Source organism: Trachemys scripta, chromosome 4 (assembly GCF_013100865.1).
Source record: "Trachemys scripta elegans isolate TJP31775 chromosome 4, CAS_Tse_1.0, whole genome shotgun sequence".
In the NCBI taxonomy this organism is placed as follows: Eukaryota; Metazoa; Chordata; order Testudines; family Emydidae; genus Trachemys; species Trachemys scripta.
This window is the reverse complement of record NC_048301.1, coordinates 90,222,909-90,244,349: the sequence shown is the minus strand read 5'-3', so window position 1 is coordinate 90,244,349 and position 21,441 is coordinate 90,222,909. Positions and strand designations below refer to the sequence as shown.

Here is a 21,441-nt window from a genome sequence, read left to right as displayed (position 1 = left end):
GGTGTGTACAGGATTGAAATTAGAGTTTTAAATCAACTAACTTTTACCGTATTTCATTTTACAGATATGGCCTCTGAATGATTTTGGATTTCTGCGTGCTAGCCCCAACGGTCACAGATTTTTGGATGATTAAGAGAACTAATAAGTGAATTCTGCCAGTTTACTGAACTGTCTTACAATGCTTTAATAGCTTTTTTTACTGATTGAATGAAACAATGTATTTGTATTTACAATAAATTAAACATTGCGACTTTTTGAGCTAAAGTTTCACTTTATTAGCATCTAGAATAAAACATATGCTGAAGTCAGTTATGGAAATTAAATGCTGTTGTAATTACAGAATAAGTTATTCAGCTTTCTTTAACCATTCATGGTGAGTTCACACAGAAAGTATCTTAAAGTCTAAGGGCTAGACCCTTACAGGGGATTTTGGCTCAGCTTCACAATGCCTAATTTTAGGCACCCAGTCTCCCTCTGCAATGCATGGGGAGAGCTAAGCACCTAAGAATGGTATTAACAGAAGGCAGCAAGCTGAGTAAGGGAGCTACCCAAGCTAAGCAGAACAAAATACTAAGGAGAGTGGTGGGGCAGAAGCAGCAGCAGATTCACATGATTCTGATGTAGCTGTGGTGGCACGTAGAAAGGACTTCCATCTTGAATGGTCCCTTGCAAGTTTTCTTCCTTCAGCAAGAGTCAGGATGGGAAGATTTAGGCTTCTTAAATCCCTCAAAATAGTATCTTCCAACTTCATTCATGGCTGGCTTCATGCTCTGCTTTCTTCAACCTCAGCTCTATTAACCTTCTGTAAAAGAGTACCTCCTTTTTCACACTGGACACGACCCCACCATTTCTGTCAACTTGTTCTCAACTGTTGCAACTTGCCAGGTTCATCTAGTCTGTGGCAAAAGTCAAACTAATGGATTTTAAGAATATGCTATAACTTTTGACACTAAAAACTATCTAGTATTCTCTTCTCAGTTGTTTTTAATGGCCATGTTTCTCCTCCATACAGATAACAGAGTTATCATCGCTACTGCATTGAATTCTTAATTGTAACACACATATCCTGCTGCCCAAATAGAGGGCTCTGAAGATGGTGAAATGCCATTAATGCAAAACCAATCTAACATATGACTTCTCTGGATACAGCACCTCCTGCTGTCAACTGACTACCCAAATGGATAAAACTATTCACCTATTCAGTGTCATTAACATCTACTTGCAGCACTGGCAGGTCATTTGTTTCCATTTTACAGGAGGCATGCATGGCTTTGGCTTTATAACCATTAATCTGAAGTCCCATAGATTCTGCAATTTTTTGCAGTTCTTCCAACATTAGCTGTAGTTGGTCAATACCAGGTAAGGCAATATCATCCATACACTTGAGATCCTCAAAAAATGAATCTAAGTTTCACACCTCCTATATTGTCCTCAATCAGATAGTCTATTAGAACATTAAATAATAATGCAGGTGAGAGAACACATCCCTGTTATACGCCAATTCTATTGAAAATCAGTCTCTAATACAGCCATTGACCCTCACGCAGCTAAATGTACCATGGTGCAGTTTCTCTATTAGATACTTTATGTCCTCATCAGAGGAAGCCGTGTTAGTCTGTATCTACAGATCCAGACTAACTCAAAAGTCTGACTAAGTGAGTATTCACCCACGAAAGTTTATGCTCCAATACGTCTGTTAGTCTATAAGGTGCCACAGGACTCTTTGTCGCTTTTTATGTCCTCAGGCACCCCATGCTGGTATGGCAGTAGCCATAGTGCTGACAGGTTAACTTTCTTTTGCCACTCCAGTCATTTTTCAGTAACATTCCACAGAACATATACAGCATGAGTTGCCCTGCCCCTCAAGGGCAGCTGGGCACCCATCTTCACTAGGGATTCACAGCCATACGTGTCTAACTCTAGGGGGAGTTTAAGCAAGGTCAGCCCTTTCTCATAAAAAAAATTGGGTAGTGACGATGGCCATTATTAATTGGGCCAGAGAGAGTGACTCTATAGCTCAGTGGTTAGGATATTCATCTGTGGGACGCAGGTCTGGTCCCTGTACCAATGACTATTTAAGTAGAACAACATCAATAGGAGAGACTCACTCACAATACCCTATAACCTAGTGATTGGGATATTCATCTAAGATGGGATAGACCTGGGTTCAAGTCCTTGCTCCAGATCACTCATATCCCAGGTGAGTGTTCAACTACTGGGCTACTGCTATACCCATCCTGTTTTACGTGGGGTCCAATCCAGTAGGCATGCTCTTAGGCAGACTCTGAGAACACCTACCAAATCAGACCCTGAGCAGCTCAGCAGTGTCAGGACTTAGGTGGCTTTGTACTTGTCCACTCACAGAACTGTAGGCATGTTGGGGATTTCACCACTGGCAACTTAGGCACCTAGAAATTTTAGCCACATGCAGGGTTAGGCAGCAGCTGAGCAGGGGCTTTGAGGATCTAAATTTTTGACTTTGTGCCTAAATCCTATTGTGGACTTACGCTCAAGTTTCCATTCATAAAATATTACCAATGTAGTTAAATTAAAAGTCCAAATGACTTAGACAAAACTATGATTGCAAAGCTGTTTCTTGGACACAAGTCACCATGCAAATTCTTGAGGTGGCAGAACCACTCTGTATTAGTAACACTTCAAACAGCACATTTGCAGAAATGCAGTCCTTAATATATGGGAGACGTCATTAAACTATTACATAGCTCTGATCTTAACTACTGGAGTCTACTAACACATGACATGTAGGAAAGAGGTAACAACTTTGTGCACATAAGCCCCTCAATTCAGTTGCATATGCATATTGTAAGATTGCTTAAAAAACTTTGACCATTTTTTAAAAAGGCACAGGACCATTGTTTCGTACAGCAGCTGCTTCCTAGAAATTTTACCTTCCTTCCTTTGAACATATTAGGCTGATCTCCATTCTCTTCCAATTCCAGTAACAGTTTCAGTGTTAAGTATTATAAGGTAACTTTTGTCATCTTTGATGGTAATGTGAGATTTAGCTACTCTGAAGGTAGTCCCCCAGCTATAACTGCTATAATCTTAGGGAGAAACGAGTGGCATCTAGACCAAACAAACGGAATGTAAATAAATTAATTAAAAATGATGAAAGCACTCATTTTTAGGGCAGGAAAAGGACAGTTTTCAAATCAGTGAAAACAAGCAGAACAAGCACCATTTTCACAGGACAGTTCAAATTCTATTAAGTACAGAAATGTATCTAATTTGATTAACTGAAGCACTTACAGCTCTTTTGTTTAAGGTCTTCTGGTTAAAACTTGAAAATAGATTTAAGCCCTCCTTTTCAGCCCTGACAGTGTGCTAGCACTTGCAATGCACACCTTTCCCCTGAAACATTTACTAACCGATTCTGTCCACTGACTATTCAGCTGGATGAAACCAACAAATGCAAGTGGGGCAACTGTTATTTCATCGAAGGATCTCTATAATTAATGAACACGTGTCACAGCAAACCAAGGAAACCTCTTCAGCTTCATTTCTGGAGACAGTATACTTCCCACCACATCGGCATAAGCGTGTATAACATTCTTCATCTGTTGAAACAAACAATTTAAAAAAAAACTTAGTGCTTGAGAACAAACAAATTGTTTGAAGCCATCATTGCAAAGCTCCTTTTTAAGATTGAAATATGTAATCTTACTGTTGAACTGATGATGGAGGTTATAAGTTTGCAGAGTTTGTGAAGGACCTCTTATCACTATTAAGAAAGGTAGAGCCTGAATACAACAGCTCCTACAATAGTATTTAACTCTCAGATAGCTATATCTGTAACATAAAAGGCTATTGTTTCATTGACTATGAGGCACTCCCTGTGCCTAGCAGGAGAGGAATCTTTTCATTAATAAAAACAAACAATAATTCAATTTTTAAAAGTGTACCCCCACCAATGAAGTAGTGCTAGGAATCTGCAGAGAACCAGTGGTGAACTCTGAGCAAGGAGGACTGGATTGTGAAAGAATGCCAAGAATCTTGGAGAAGTCTGGAAATCACTTATGTGAAAACAGGTTGTAAATACAATTTTCTGTAATTGGCCTCAGTAATGCAGGTTATGAAGATTCAAAAACAGTTCTGAAGTTAGGTTGGAGGAGAGAGGGGAAGCATGAAGGAGAGGGCAAGTTACACAGTTTCCACGATTTTTAAAAATAAAATGTCAAATGATAAAACCCCACAAATTATAATGAAGTAGAGAGGTGAAACACTGACAAAATGGAAATCTTGTGTGTGAGAACAGCAAAGGATTCAAACCCACTTGCTTCTCTGAGGAAGGAAGAGTTTTCTCTACCACTGAAAACAGCAAAAGGAGAGCAAAACTATTGACTACCATGGAAAGCCAAATGGCAATTCCAAATCTATATCTAGCAGCACTGAGGAAGGGCATTTGCATAACTTATAAAGATATGAGAAGATGAGACTGATGAGAAAAAGGAAAATATTGGGCAATGAAGAATAGAGCAGCAAAGATTAAATGAAGTCAAAATACAAGCAAAGAAAACAAACAAAAAAAAAAGAAGGGGGAGGAAGTAAATTTCAAAGGGAAAGACAAGCCACATACAGAAGTTTAGATAAATCAGAACAATAACATGTCAAACGAGATATAGAAAACTTAGCAAACATTTCCAGTCATCACAGTCAAGGCACATTAAAAAGCTCAAAGAGGCTCAAAGATTGAGGGCAAGTCTACACTACAGTGTTACATTGGTGCAGGTGCACCAATGCAGCTGCGCCGCTGTAGCGCATCTGGTGAAGACGCGCTATGCTGATGGGAGAGTGCTCTCCTGTCAGCATAATTACTCCACCTTGGCAAAAACTATAAGCTATGTCGGCAGGAGAGCATCTCCTGCTGACGTAGCCCCGGTATGGACTTGCCTTGAAACTTGCATGGCGGGGCGGTATGGGGGGAGGCTTTTTCAACCCCTGAGCTATGTAAGTTAGATAGACTTAAGCGGTAGTGTAGACCTGCCCTGAGGAAGCAGCCAGGATGACTCTAGTCAAGTCTGTTAGCTATCCCATCCCTCCTCTCCCCATATAAAAAAGGTGAAACATTCATACCCTTATTCCAGGACATGTCTTCAAGATAAATTTGAGCATCCACTGGCCATGTTTGCATTAGATCATCTTCTAAAAGAAAGTAGTGATACATGTTCAGTTCTGATAAACTGAAGAGACAGAACTATTTGGTTTCTTACCTATACATTGGTAGCCCGGTGTATACGCAGTTCACCAGTCAAATCACTGGATGGCCGATACTGTGGTCAAAGAGGCATTTCTCTAAAATAGTTTTGGTGCTAATGTCTCTGTTAAAAGGCTAGGAGTGACTCACAATACCCCAAAGATGCTTCCAAAAGCTTAAGAAAACATTGAAGGGCAGGATACTGATTTAAATAGGTCATCCACTCACCCGAAAGGATGCGAGGGAGGTTTAAATGGGCAAGCTTTCATTTTTAAGTTTAGCTACCATTGTGACAAGCATGATATAAATGCCCAGAATAACAGATGTAGCTACTTTTCTAGAGCCGAAATGCTAGGCCCCTGCTTACTCTTGGACTTCTGAAAGGAGGACCCAGAATTAACCTTTTTGTCTACAGAGAGTCAAAGCTTGCTGAGATCCAGACATTCTTTTATGATATACAGGATCTCTCCAAACAGCTTTAGAATGATAGTCCTGGCCTGTACCAAGGGAGATTTAGATGTTCTGATGCTCAAAGATCCACAGTTAGCAATGATGAAGAACAGCATGAAATGGAATGTAAAGCATGTAATGCAATTTGACACATCATATTGGAAGAACAAAGACCCTTAACTAGTTTTTATACTTTCCCAGCCTACTTAGATTTGATATATGCAGTTTGCTCAAGGCCTTTAGAGGTTACAACATAGGACGTGGCCTGTCACAGAGCTGCAGCTAAAACAACATTAATCCCTCTTAAATGGTGGATTTCAGATTCTTATTCAATGAATAAGCCTGGGGCTCTTTTGAGTTTCAGGGTCTTTATATAACTTGGGCAACCAGTTTGGGCAATGCATCTACTCGCCTTCCTATGGTCAGATAGGTAGGTTTCTCTTCAGGGCACTGTATGACTTTGTGCATTTATATTATATTCCTCAATGGAAGCAGAGTATTTCACCATCCTCTGAAATGGAGGAGGACTTGGCCTATCCTTTTCCTCAGGACTTTTTGCCCTTCTATTTGGATGAGAGAAACTGAGGATAGCAGCTTAAAAAAAGACAGTGAAAAGGGCTACTGAGGGAAGAATCCGGGGACTAAGGGAAAAGTGCCCATGGAGAAGATATCATTGAGGTACATCAGGATACCGTGGTGCAGGAAAACCTTTCCCGGGACAGGGAGATAAAGCAGATCCAGGACCTGCGTGGAGCGTAAGTTCCCATGGTGGCTGTGCACTAGACAGAGTCGACTGGGAGGGAAGGGAGAGAGGAAAATGTATGACTAGCAGGACCTGCTTTGCAGGAATATAAAGACTAAGCCACTGGCAGTAGACATGACAAGGAGCAGGAAGACGACTATAGACATAGTTAGCCACTAGTCAGGATTACGGCATTATTACTGAACGAGCATTGTTTCCTCCACTCGGTGCGTGCTTCAGTTAGCAGGCCTGCTAGCTCTGGAAGGAAGAGGAGGGCAAAGTGTTCCTAAAGTGACATGTGAGAGGCAGGGCAGGTCTACTGGCAGGCTGCAGCACTTGCTAAGAGATAGAGAACCGTGTAAAGTCACTGTTATAAGGTGGTGCACAGCCGATACTGTGGAATTATCTGTCCTATATACTAGCCACCATATATACTTGGTGTGAAGGCCATACAAACACTTGTAATATTTTATAAACATTTATAAATCTTGTCTGATTGTTAGCGTTTTCTGCTATAAGATTACAAACGGTTACTTCCAGCAGGAGCTGAGAGCACTATGCAGGAAAGCACATCACAGCATCCAATAGCCCAGGGATTGGCAACCTTTGGCATGCGGCCCGCTAGGGTAAGCACCCTGGAGGGCCAGGCCGGTTTGTTTACCTGCCGCGTCTGCAAGTTCGGCCGATTGCGGCTCCCACTGGCCGCAGTCTGCCGCTCCAGGCCAATGGGGGCTGCGGGAAGCAGCGGCCAGCACATCCCTCGGCCCGCGCCGCTTCCCGCAGCCCCCATTGGCCTGGAGAGGTGAACCGCAGCCAGTAGGAGCCGTGATCGGCCGAACCTGCAGACGCGGCAGGTAAACAAACCGGCCCAGCAACCTTTGGCACGCAGCCCGCTAGTGGGAGCCGCCATCGGCCAAACTTGCAGATGCAGCAGGTAAACAAACCCTGGCGGGCCGCGGGCCAAAGGTTGCCGATCCCTGCGATAGCTTAGATACTTAAGCTTATACTTAATACTTAATACTTAAGACAGATACTTAAGTGACAATGCAGGTGTCATTCATTTTGAAGTTTTACTTTAATCCCAGCTAAATACAACCGTATCCATAGTAAGAGAGAAACCAGTTAGGAAGCTGAAAAAGAACTATGAGGTGGTTAAAAACTCAGCCCCTGAAGAAAAGGGGAAAAAGGCAGAGGCTACTATAAAGTAGACTGAACCCCAGTCCTCTGAGGTGGAGGTGTCTGGGATAAAGTAGGCCTACCTGGACCTTAGGTAAGATTGATATGCGTGTAGACTGTTGTGTTATTAGTAATTTAAACACTTTTTCCCCCTTGTATGAAACTACATGAGGCGACTACATAAAGTAATTTGCACCTTTCCCTGTAGATTAGGTATAATAGGCTAAATCTAGTCTAGTGTCCATTTTCTATATGATGGTATTAAGGCTTATGATGTGAGAGCAATCACTTAAAAATTTTAGAACATATAGAACTATTACATAAGTCGACTTCAAACATTAACTGTATAAAGCAAGCCATTCATAATTAGGATTCTTAATTTGACAGCACAGTGGTATGTAGAGTGGATAAAAATCAATTTAAAAAACTTTAAAATTAAATTTGAAATCATGACAACATATATTAAGGCCTTAACTTACTATAATGTATGAAATCATTTAAATTAAAAAATAATATTCAAGCAGTACATTTGTTGCCAAAGTTTTAAAGAAAGTCAAACCAATGAAATGAAGTCACAGGCTAAACACCTGGACTTAGAGTTTGTTGAAGTGCTACACCAACTTTTGACAGCAGTAGACTCTTCTGCAGTTACAGAAAAAACAGTTTCTTCATTTCAGTTCATTCGACTAGTTCACTTCAATGACTAGTTCATTCCAAGTTGAGAAACTGATTGGGAGTTGAAAAAGAAAGCAAGCTTGTTTTCCTCTGCCAATATATGAATAAAAATGAAGTGCAAGAGGATGAGATCTTTTATTTCTAAATCCTTGAAGGACATGGTGTACAGAAAAAGTATCAGTGCAATATACTTATTACAGATAATACTTAATTTAATAAAATCAATTTTAAATGCAGAACATGTTTTGAGAAAACTACCTTTTTTTCTTTATGTTTCCAGCACATTTAAGGTTATTTTATTTAACTAATAATTTATAAAATGCTGTTTTTGTGCATTTTAATTGAATTCCAATTTCCATCCAAGTGCAGCTTGACACAAATATGGATAAATATTAATTACTTAGTAAATAAAAAAGTGTCATTCATTTTCTAATTTAATATACAATAATAAAAAATAAGAATCTGAATAAATGTATGTTAATCCAAAGAATTGCTTAAATACATGTGTATATCCTCCTGGTTAGCAAAAAGAATGATCAAATTTAGTGTAAAGGGTATGTGTTAGTGATCATATGTAAGACTAGTAAGAATGAACCTTTCTTTAGGAAAATAATTTTAAAAATACAAATGTAAAACAAGATTAAATGGATGATTTAAATTATGGTTTCATGATTGAAATCATATTTAAATTGGTGACTTAAATCAATCCCGCCCCCGGTGGTATATTATATTGTTGTAACAAGGGAACATATGAACCAATTATATATGCATGACCCTATCAACCAGCACTCAGAAATTTCTCTATGGTTAACATTTGATCATCCAGAAGAATATCTTTGAACAAAAGTGTTTTGGTTTTTTTTTAATTGTAGGTCTACCATCTTGGTGTCACTCTTATACACATAACACAGCAGTTAGCAAATATTAATTTATCAGTAGTGAAATGAAACACTTATTTTAACTGCCTTAATTATCATTTTTCACTAATATATAAACACTGGACATTAAGAATTATTCTTTTTTAAAAATGCAAATAATTAACAGCCAGTTAGTATAAATCTGGCCTGTGTTCTAGGTTTTCTTTTGCAACTAAATTGTGATTCTAATTTTACTTGAAATATCATCTAAATTAGACTAAATGAAGGCAATTAAAACAAATCAGAGAACTCAGAGATAATGAAAGGATCAATAAAACCTCCTTGACCTAGCCTATCCCAAATACATACAGTATATTAAAGAGGTACAGATTAAAATAAAATTAACCCACACACTTCTAACACTTTGCTACTATTAAAAGAGAGACACAAAAGGAGTATGAGGAAAAAAGATAACTGAGAGATACCAGTCAACCAATCTTTCTTATTCAGAGAGACAGATAGGTTCTAAGGCTAGCAGGGATCATTGTGATCATCTAGTCTGACCTCCTGTATAACACAGGCAACAGAACTTCCTCAAAGTAATTGCATGAGTGTGCTAGGTATCCATCCAATCTTGATTTAAAAATGGTCAGTCAGAATTTGTCTAGCTTCAACTTCCAGCCATTGGATCGTGTTATACCTTTCTCTGCTAGATTGAAGCACCCATTATTAAATATTTGTTCCCCGTGTAGAGACTTATAGACTGTAATCAAGTCATTCCTTAACCTTCTCTTTGTTAAACTAAACAGATTCAGTCTATCACTATAAGGCATATTTTCTAATCCTTTAATCATTCTCGTGGCTCTTCTCCGAACCCTCTCCAATTTATGAACATCCTTATTGAACTGTGCGCACCATTCAAGCAGCGGTCACACCATTGCCAAATACAGAAGTAAAAAAAACCCCTCTCTATTACTACTAATAGAGATTCTCATTTATGCATCCCAGGATCACACTATAGGTCTTTTGGACACAGCATCACATTGAGAGGTCATGTTCAGTTACTGTTCAGTTCAGTCTTTGCTCTAAATTAGCCAAATAAGAGCTAGGGTAGTGCTTTTAGCTAGAACTAGTCACACACAGTGGCACTGAGCATTCTTTTGCTCATTTTCTTCCGCCTATTCAAAAACTGTAATGTGTCTAAAATAAAATGTCCAACATAAAATGAAAGTTCAGTATTGTCTTAATTCATGTGAAGTATATTTTAACGTTACTTGGGTTCTGCTCAATCCAACTTACAGACTTGTAGTCATAAAGCATTTATTATAATGGAAACCATTAATATTTCTGGCAGCAACAAAAAGAAAAAGTCTCCGTCAGTCTCTTCTTTGCTGATTCCTGCTGTAGTGACTTGGGAGAAAAAAACACCTATCTACTTTCTTATTCTATTTCATGGGACAAGAAGATGACTTCACTATGAGGCCTCTTTTCTTAGAGGTGGGGCGAGAGAAAGAGAAACTTGTGAAGAAAGGGGAGAAAGTTTCAGAGGGCAGGATAGGTCCAACTTCCCCTCTGCAGTGTAGTGAGCAGGCAGAGAAAAAAAAGTTACCTTAGGCTGTGGAAGTCCCACCATTTCCCAGCTTCCCTTGAAGGGGGAAGACATAAATTGGGCTGAAAAAACAGGCCACCCTTCACAGATTTCATGAAGGAGTGCTCTGTGTCAGGACAAGTTTCTCATACAAACGGGTATGCGAATGGAGGTAGTACTTCACAGGTAGCATGCACAAGGGAGGGAGAGGCCACATGCCACCATGAAGGGGATTTCAACACACAAGCAAGGATAGGGGCAAACCAAGGGAGAAACAGTGACATGGGGGGAGCAGTGTTTCTCTCACAATCCCCACCATGCTTCCTACAACACCTTTGTTGACTTTGGAAATAGGTGGGAGATTGAGGAAATCAGGCCACTAGCAGTCCCTCTAACTCAAATACCCTATAGGATGGAGCCTGATGTTTAGAATTTAAACTGTGCTTTTCCTGTCCACTGCTGCAATTGTAATTTAAAAACTTCAATGGGCCAGATTCATCCTCAGTGTACTTCCACTGAAATCAACAGAGTTACAGCAGGAAATAATTTGACCCATTATTATTAAAAGTCATTCAGAATATGATGCTTGACCTGTAATTACCTTTAATAATGATTTGATAATCAGGTTACCTTCAAAAAAGTTAATTTTCAATTAACATGGTCTCTCTGTAAAGCCTTCAAGCATAATATACAACCCAATACACATGCCATCACTTTATTTTGTATGCTACAATTATTTGCTTGTCTGCTTCTAACAGCAAACATTTCTTTTTCAAAATTGAACAACGCTAATTTTATCTCTAAATTTCCCCGTTCAACATATTATCCAATCTAAAATGTTTTAACACAGCATAAATGGATTTTTGGACTTGGCCCGTTATTATAGAAAGTGAAGGCTGATCTGAGTTTTGCAAATTTGACTGCAAGATTACTAATCTTGCAATATCCACAGAGTCTGTGTTACTTAATAATAGCTGTGTGCCTGTCTTTATTATTTTAACTGTACTGTAGTTTGCATCTTACAACTCTCCACAGCTACTGGTTGTTTTGATGAGAGCTGTTTTTTATGGATTTAGGAGATATAAAGGTTATTCAAACTGGTATTCATACCAGAGGTTAGCTCTATGTTTTGTATGCTTAAATAGATACGTATATGTATTTGACTCCTCAAGTTGTTTAGATCTGCATATTTTGAGATACATTCCTGAACGCAGATACAAAATAAGATGATCTGGTTTTCCACAGTTACTTGAAAACAATCATTAAATCTTTAGAAGTACAGGCCCAACGACCTTGTGTTCTATGGCATTTTTCTGACAACAAGAGGTGAAAGGATTCTGCAGATCCATTGTCTCGAATGTAGGATCTAAGAAAACACTGGCAGGCTCATCAGAGAGGTTTATGAGCCTGCAATTCAAGGAGATTAAAAGGAAAATCTACTGAGATTCTTTAAGGCCGCAGAATAACATCAAATAACTATTAGCAGCTTGGTTCAGTAAAGCTTTACTAGAGCTCTTGCTGGGTCATTCACAAAATTTAAAGGAGGAAAGGTTTTTAAGCTTTGCTTAGGGATACAATAAATATTTTGGGTTTTTAAACAAATGATAAATGAAAATCCAACCTTTTTAAACTACTAAGAACAGTTAAAATATGCAATACTCAGTGATCAGTATTCTGGGAAGTGTTCGAATTTTTTATATTACAGTTATGAAGAAAAAAGGTACAGCTTATACATTGCCAGACTGAATACAGTGTGAAATACCTAGCGGGCCTCAATAATCACAAAATTAAAAATAAGTCACATTGGTATTCAAAACTTTGGTACTGCTAGAGGCGGAGGTTTTTGTGTTTTAAGTACACCATATATTTATTCTTTTTCAAGTACTACTATGGTTTTTTACTAACCAGCAATCTGTTTAATTTAATATAAACATTAGGAAGTGTTACAAAATACATAAATATGATTTCAGTAAAAGTTTTGAGGAAAGGAGGCTGAGAGTTGAGAATTGTTCCTAAAAGTAATATCCCATGTTTTTGATAAAACACTGCTTCTTAAATATTTATTTTTAAACAAAACTACTATAGTTTAATACAGTGGTATGATGTAAGAGGTAACAACGCTGATCTCCTTCATTGCCTCTGATGTGTAGCAAGTAAATATTTTCACATTATATGCATATATTTGGTCAAGCTTTCAAGTTGCAACCTGGACACTAATTCATAAAGCACTAGAGGCTGGGATATAGGTCCCTTTGAAAATTCCACCCATCAATTTTCAGCCAATTTAATTTGCTAAAAGTTACTCTTTTTAAGCTTCCAAGCTAACAAAAAAATGAAAACAATTTGTATTTTAATTATGGATATAAAGACTAACTTGCAAAACCTTATAAAAATTGCTTGAGTAAATGCAGGACTCAATCCTACAAAGCACTGAGCACTCTGACCCTGATCTAGGAAAACATTTAAGTATGTGCTTAATTTCAAGCATGTGTGTGAACCCCCTTACTCTAAGGGAACTATGCAAGAGTTCAAAATTAAGCATGTGCCTAGTGATTTGCTAGATCAGGGTGGAAGTGCTCAGCAACTTGCAAGACTGACTCCATTGACAAACTGGGAGAAAGTCGTCTCCCTTCTGTTTATTCACAAGTACAGTACAGGCAATGGAAAAAACAAGCTTCACCACACAGTCCTTTTAATGTGTAATAACTTTATTCTGGAGGGAGAAATCATTTCTGTGGCTGAGAAATTAGTTCTGTCTCTATGAGCCATTCAAATCTGACCTAAACTGCGACTATTAGGAAGAGACACCACTGTGAATATCAGAGGGATATAGCTATGTTAGTCTGTATCCACAAAAACAACAAGGAGTCCGGTGGCACCTTAAAGACTAACAGATTTATTTGGGCATAAGCTTTCGTGGATGCATCTGAAGAAGTGGAGTTTTTACCCACGAAAGCTTATGCTTAAATAAATCTGTTAGTCTTTAAGGTACCGCTGTGAATAGTTAATTGTGCTTTTAGGACTAGAATGAGATTAACTCATTGCACACAGGCTAAACAACCACCAATGGGTTAATTTACAGCCACTATGAACATGGCCTGGATTTTGAACGCCCTAGTGGTAAAAGCCTCTCTGTGTCCCATTATCAATCCCTTAAGTCACCGAGTGCCCATGAAGTTCCACAATTTTAAGATCCTTTGCCAGAAATACAATGTACAGTGCTGTCACTTAAAGAGTGGTAGACCTGCCAGGCAAACTGCAGGGTTTCAGAGAGTCCCACAGGGCCTGCCACATTGTGGCTGTGCTTGAAGCTTTATTTTGGTTTTAAAAGGCTTTTTTGAGCTTTACTTATGCTTTTTTAAAAGGGATTTTCATACTAGGGAACAACTAAAAATACACCATATTAAAATATCTCTATTTTCTTGTCATATGCTAGTCAGAGTTCTCTTTGCCACTTGTACTAGCTATTAAAAGCATTTTTATAGGCACTTCTCTCTTGCTTCTCCTGCTTGATCCTGCAGTGAAGTTGTAATGCTACTCTTGTAGCAATCAGCTCTGCATCCACATTCTGATGTCAAACACAGCATTATGATTTCAATGTAGGATGAGAAGGGAAAGTTGGGATGAGGGAAGAGTGCTCATTTTCAAAACACCCTTAACTAAAATGAGTGTGTGACAAGAAGATGAAAAAAATGAAAGGTAAACTACTTCTTCTTTAAATGTTCTTCATTTCTGCACAACTGGACCAGTGTAAGACTCCCTTTCTAAATCTCCATCCACCACTATGGTATTTCCACCTCACACAAAGGGATTTGCACAAAGCTGAGAGTAAGAGTACCGCCCGGGACAGTTTTGAAGCTTTAAAAGTGATGATACTGTAAGGCAAGCCCTAAACTACAAACAAGGATATTTTATAACCAGCTATTTTTTCCAATTATCTGGGAAACCCTAAACCCAACGTTCAAGAATCCTTCCAACGGTTGAGCACTTCACCAGTCCTTCCAGATAAAGGAAACTTTGCTAACTTGGTTAATACAGGATTTTAATCATTTTTCTTTACATTTTACAAAAGCTTTCCAAAATCCTCTTTAATATTGTTTTGGAGCTTATCTGCTCAACTGCAGAGCTATAGCAAAGTCAGAGTCTGCATCTGAGCACAAATTTATGTGAAAATCTTACCACTCCAAAGAGTAGACATTTTGTAAGTTAAGATATTTACATAAGAATGGCCATACTGGGTCAGACCAAAGGTCCATCTAGCCCAGTATCCTGTCTTCAGATAGCGGCCAGTGCCAGGTGTCCCAGAGGGAATGACCAGAACAGCTAATCATCAAGTGATCCATCGCCTGTCGCTCATTCCCAGCTTCTGGCAAACAGAGGCTAGGGACATCATCCCTGCCCATCCTGGCTAATAGCCATTGATAGACCTATTCTCCATGAATTTATCAAGCTAGAAGCTTTGAGGCTTAGGCATGCTGAGCCTAACTTGTTTAAGTTAAAAGGGAAAAAAAGAATTCTTCAGAATTACTTTTCTATTAAAAAAATAGAAATTGTTGTATATTGTATATTTTTGCTTTTTATGCTGCTCTGCACTGTGTGAAGGACTGTACAGCTCCTTTAAGGGACACTTCAGAACCTAAACAAGGAGACCCTGCCTTGGCCTAGGGTTATATAAACAGGAAGTGGAAGCTGAGTGAGAGAGAGGTAGTAGAAGCCATGTAGACTGCAGTATGTAATGGTTATTTTCTCTCAGGCTCTAGGAGACCAGCCTAACCAAAGGCTTTGTTTTGTGGACTTTAAGTTGAGAGATGAACCAGGGTTCTGAGGTGAGGACCTTATGATTTATCTACCATAGTTACTCCTTTCCTAAAGTCTTATTGAAAAGAGGAAATGCTCTTTTGTTAGTGTGTGTTGGCTTCTTTCCCCAAGGCTGTTAAAGTGAACCTACTGCCACCCAAAACGGGAAATTAAGGTGGGGCATACCTGCAGCATCATACTGGGCCACACCGGGGTGTGTAGCGACTTCCTCACCTTTACACATTGTTTAAAAACTAACGTTTTGAGAATTTACTGCTCATAAAAAGTACCATACAGAGATCCCTAGAGACTTAAAGCCTTCAGAAATAGAATAGGTACAGATACATAGAAAGGCAGCAGTGCAAGTACGCTCCCCTAATGTTCATAAACATTAACTTGGAAGGGCAACTTCTGAGAGGGATACAGGACAATTCAAGGATGTCAAATATGTTGTGATGTAGACACATGTCCATGGGAATCAAACCCATTACACATAAACCACCAGTCAAATGGTAACATTTGGTAACTACTACCACCACCAATTTAGCTGGATTTGAGCATTTGTACTGTATATAAAGTTGGGATGTTCAATGGAGTTTTAGCCTAATTCAGATTAGCCTCTCAAACTAATTGAATGTGAATCTTTTAGGAAGGGGAGTTATGATCAGAAATGAACGAATCTTAGGCCAGATCTGGAAAGAAGTTCCTTTTTTAATAGGTAAACTATAATGTGCGTTTTTCCTTCTCCTTCATGCTTTTGATAAGGATTAGAAGCAGAAGATTCAATATTATGAAAAAGTGGTGGTCTTATTTCATTTCCAACCTGGCAAAACAAGGAGTTAGTGAAATTTTCACAAAGCGTACAAAAAAGGCAGTTCTTGTAAGATTTCCAGACCAAATAAATTTGGATAAGTATCTGAGCCAAACTCTTCCTCATAACTCTTCCCCTTTGTTCCTGCCCTAGCAGAAGTGTCCATTATTGATCAGAATCATTATTTCTGAAGTGTGCTGTACTGGCAATTCAGAGAACAGGATTCTAGTCAATTTCACTGCCATTCTGCTGCTAATGAACTTACTGTGAAGTAGTTGAAATTCAAAATGACAGTGGAAGTGTACATCCTGTGCACAACTTTATTTGAATCACACCAGTGTTGTGTGAACAGAACCTTATATTTTAAAATGCATAATCTTCATGATACACAATTGGGAGTGCCAAAGGAGCTTTCAGGTTCATATAAATAATAAATGTACAATTTGTTTTCCTTTTTTAAGTGTCTTTACATTCTCTTGAGATAACTCTCTAGAACAACAACTTTGGATGCAATTGTCTCAGCACATATTAATACACCTTTGATTCACGCTAAGATGCTTTAAAAACAAAGCTACTTAAAAGCAATCTGAGTCTGTTGAATATACTATATTCATTCCTGATGTAATTCCACTGACTGCACTGGTGGAATTGAGCCCAGTATATTAAAATTCTCTGGTATACATTAAGGCTTTAAATTAAACCCATCACATACATAAAAATGAAGATTTATAGCTGAAACTCTTATTAATTTCATCACACCTAAGCATGCAGTAGTTATTACAGTGGGTGACAAGAGTGCTGTAAAAATCTAAAAGCATAATGAAGTGTTATGAGAGTTATGAGAAATTCCTATTCTGAAGTTAAATCAGGCTTTTTTTCTTTTTTTTTTTTTTGGATAGCGCTGAGGTAATAGGTCATTTCAATGTAATCATAATACTGCTTAAATGAAAAAAAAACCACAAATCCAGTTTGAAAATCATTTGTTCAGCTATTCTTTTTAAAATGTTACCTTCCCCTCAATACTCTCACACTATCTGAGAAAGTGATACATTTAAATATAATTAGAAATTCATGCTGAAAATAAACTTCTATGCACTGTATATCTTTCTTCTTATCCTACAATGATGTATATCTGCTACTATGACTAAGCTTTTGTTTCTCAAATAAAGTTCTGGTAACCTTTGCAGCAGGGGAGTTAAAATCAGTGCAAGAGAGAAAGGTTTGATGGTGTGCCAATGTACAATGGAAGGGAATTCAATAAGCTGCAGAGACAGTGGGCTTTTATCAGACACATTGAAAAGTGGTGGTGGCTACACGTCAATGCTGGACCAGTGTGTGTTACTGGAGAGCGCGACGGAGTGTTTTCCCCACGGGCAATACTCTATTATTGACTCCCCCCATTAACATGTAGGGTGGATATACATTTATTGAAGGTTCTAATGGAAGGCTGAGGGACTCCTATCCTGAGGCCAGAACAGAAAGACAGCCTATCACTTCATGTAATGGTAGCCCATGTGTGACAGACCTGACCTACATTTCCCCCCTTTCTTTCTCACAACAGCCTGTCGCTGTTTTAAGAAGCTATTTTCTGAGATGTATAAAAAGAAATGCATGCTGGAGCTCCCTAGTTAATGTGTTTTACTGGAATATTATTTATAAACCTGCTTCATAAAGAGTAATTGTACTAGAGAAGATTTATGAAAGCTATCCTAAAATACACACACCCAAAAAAGAATGTGCCTTAATAATTTTGAAGTGTTTATAAAGCCATATGATATACTGTATCTTAGACATAAATTACTCAGTACCTATATCTAAACTGCTCCAACAAAATATAGTACTGGCCATAACTTGACGTAGTTAAGAAAATGTACTGAAACTGCTGCAATGATAAAAAGATAAAAAAAAAAAAAAGATAAAAAAATGATACATAATTACAGTCTAAATTCCATATTTATTAAAATTATTAGAAGTACCACTACCTAATGCCTCACTGGAAGTAATTCAATATTTTTACTGGTTAATGTATGTGTATTTATCAATATCATATCCAAATATGAAAGTAGGACAAGAGCAAATAAAACATTTGGTTCAGAAACAAGAAGCTTTTTAAAATACTATCTAACTACTATTGCAGCCCCTGCATTAAAGAGCTGTTGCCACTACAGCCAGCACTCCTCGGCAGGAACCTACCACGGCGCTGTAGGTCATACTCTTTTTTTGTCTCTTCGTTCCCTAGAATTTTCCACGCTTGATCAATTTCGATGAACCTCTGCACACGCTCCTCCACTTCTCCTGCTGGCACATCTGCACTCTGTTTGTCTGGATGATACTGCCAATCAAAAGGAAGGGGGGGGAAAAAGGAGGGGGGAGGAATCAATAGTAAATCTGATATTCATTTAAAGGTGGGGGTGGGGGAGGAGGAGGAGGTCTGAACCCAGGAAAACGAGATGACAATGTTGGGTACAGGAGATAACTGCCAGGTTAATTAGACCACTGGAATAGCAGCAAATCCACCAGTGGCACAAAATGTCACAATGTGCACTGACAACATTTTCTGGATAATTTGCTAATGGAATCATTGGTCTTATGGACAATTTACCTAGAGAGAATGACTAATGCAAACAGAAAGAGGTACATGCAGAGGAATACGACATGGAAACAAGGGGAAATGCTTTAGGTGCAAGCTGCTTTTCTTTAACACTACATCTGGCTACATTTAAAAAACAGGACCACTTTTTTGTACTTTAAATAGTAAAAAAAATATGTAAGATCAACTATAATTTACAATAAATGAAATTCTATTTTTGAAGCTATGCCTCAACATATTTAATTTTTTTCAGTTCAGTGAATCAATAGCTTTTCCAAATATTTAATGTCATGGATCACTGGCTACAAAATTGTGTCATTTTAGTTAAATGTGTCATTTTAGTTAGTTGAGGACAAAGCTATAAGATAAATTACGTATAAAGGCAAAAAATAAAACAAAAACACTTTAAAAATGTCTGTTCTCCTCATGTTAAATAGCACAGTCTCCCTTTTTTGTTCCAATGTCTATTGAAAAATAGCTCAGTGAATTCGTTGTATACGTTCTCAGGAATATATTATTTTTTGATATTTTAATTGTTCATATAGAACCAACACAAGAAAAACAACTACAGGAAAGAATTCGTTGGCTGGTGGCAGGGGGAATGGGACAAAGGTTATAACACTATAAGAATGCTGTTAATTCATTATATTTCAAAATATTCCATATTCACTTATTTTCTCTATATCAGGAATATTAATTTCTGCCGTACACTAATATTAGTTTGGTTACCTGAATCTACTGTAGATATTTAGACCTGGAGGACCTGTATCACAAGTGAACGCTACATTAGAGAGAGTGGAATTCTGAACAAATATTTCTAATTATAGTTTGTTTTGGAAGAAGAGAATACTGTTAGCATGTGAGCTTAAAACAACGGCCTCCCGCCCCCCCCCCCAGTCATACGCTAAGACTTCAAAATGAACATTGCTACTAGAGTCTGCCCACTCATACACATATCTATGATTTGTATTGATGTGAATTATCTCGATAACATCCCTCCTCCCCACTCTTCAATGCAACAATGGGAGAAAGGACCACAAGGGCAAAATGTTCCCCATCTCTGAGTTCAATTGTTTTCACATTCACTTTTCTACACATAACAGATTGTGCCTGCAAAAGCGGCTGTTCACCCAAACTATAAATTCAAGAAGCTAATGTGCATAAATGCAGGATTTTGCTGTGTGGATTGTGTGCATTCCTTTGCAGTTAGCTGTACATTCAAAACTAGAGGCTGGCTTGAAACTTGCTGAAAATATGGTCTAGGCATAGTTGCAGTCCATACATGATTATCTTATAGAATGTGTATTTTTAGTAAAAATTAGGGCTGTCGATTAATCGGAGTTAACTCATGCAATTAACTCAAAAAAATTAATTGCGAATAATCAGTTTTAATTGCACTGTTAAACAACAGAAATACCAATTGAAATTTATTAAATATTTTGGATGTTTTTCTGTATTTTCATATATACTGTATTCTGTGTTGTAAATGATATCAAAGTGTATATTTTTTTATTACAAATATTTGCACTGTAAAAATGATAAACAAAAGAAATAGTATTTTTCAATTCACCTCATACAAGTACTGTAGTGCAATCTTTGTCCTAAAAGTGCAACTTACAAATGTAGATTTTTTTTGTTACACTCAAAAACAAAACAACGTAAAACTTCAGAGCCAGAAGTTCACTCAGTCCTACTTTTTGTTCAGCCAATCGCTCAAACACCTTTGTTTACATTTACAGGAGATAATGCTGCCCTCATCTTATTTACAATGTCACCAGAAAATGAGAACAGGCATTTGCATGGCATTTTCGTAGCCAGCATTGCTAGGCATTTACATGCCAGATATGCTAAACATTCATATGCCCCTTCATGCTTCAGCCACCATTCCAGATGACATGCTTCCATGCTGATGACGCTCGTTAAAAAAATGTGTTAATTAAATTTGTGACTGAACTCCTTGGAGGAGAATTGTATGTCCCCTGCTCTGTTCTACTCGCATTCTGCCATATATTTCATGTTATAGCAGTCTCAGATGATGACCCAGCACATGTTGTTCGTTTTAAGAACACTTTCACTGCAGATTTCACAAAATGCAAAGAAGGTACCAATGTGAGATTTCTAAAGATAGCTACAGCACTCGACCCAAAATTTAAGAATCTGAAGTGCCTTCCAAAATCAGAGCGACGTGGTGTTGAAAATGCTTTCAGAAGTCTTAAAAGAGCAACACTCCAATGCAGAAACTACAGAACCCGAACTACCAAAAAAGAAAATCAACCTTCTGCTGGTGGCATCTGACTCAGAAAATGAACATGTGTTTGTCTGCATTGCTTTGGACTGTTATCGAGTAGAACCCATCATCAGCATGGACGCATGTCTCCCGGAATGGTGGTTGACGTATGAAGGTACGTATGACTCTTTAGCGCATCTGGCATGTAAATATCTTGCGATGCTGGCTACAACAGTGCCATGAGAACACCTGTTCTCACTTTCAGGTGACATTGTAAACAAGAAGCGGGCAGCATTATCTCCTGCAAATGTAA

The 21,441-nt window shown here is 38.1% G+C and overlaps 2 protein-coding genes across 18 annotated transcripts in view; one reads left to right on the top strand and one right to left on the bottom strand.

The window, feature by feature from the left end:
- The window catches only part of IMMP1L (inner mitochondrial membrane peptidase subunit 1), a 71,475-nt gene extending 71,217 nt beyond the window's left edge, over positions 1-258 (top strand). For all 15 annotated transcript variants that reach the window (XM_034769889.1, XM_034769893.1, XM_034769888.1 and 12 more), the window contains one exon: positions 65-258. In XM_034769889.1, coding sequence (XP_034625780.1) covers positions 65-133 — 69 coding nt within the window. In that variant the 3' untranslated portion in view covers positions 134-258. The remainder of the gene's footprint in view (positions 1-64) is intronic.
- The window catches only part of DNAJC24 (DnaJ heat shock protein family (Hsp40) member C24), a 60,744-nt gene continuing 39,559 nt past the window's right edge, over positions 257-21,441 (bottom strand). For 2 of the 3 annotated variants that reach the window (XM_034769903.1, XM_034769901.1), the window contains exons 3-5: positions 18,505-18,643; positions 5,095-5,163; positions 257-3,578 (exon numbers count right to left, since the gene is read on the bottom strand). In XM_034769903.1, coding sequence (XP_034625794.1) covers positions 3,454-3,578; positions 5,095-5,163; positions 18,505-18,643 — 333 coding nt within the window. In that variant the 3' untranslated portion in view covers positions 257-3,453. The remainder of the gene's footprint in view (positions 3,579-5,094; positions 5,164-18,504; positions 18,644-21,441) is intronic. The other variant, XM_034769902.1, reaches the window with a different exon arrangement.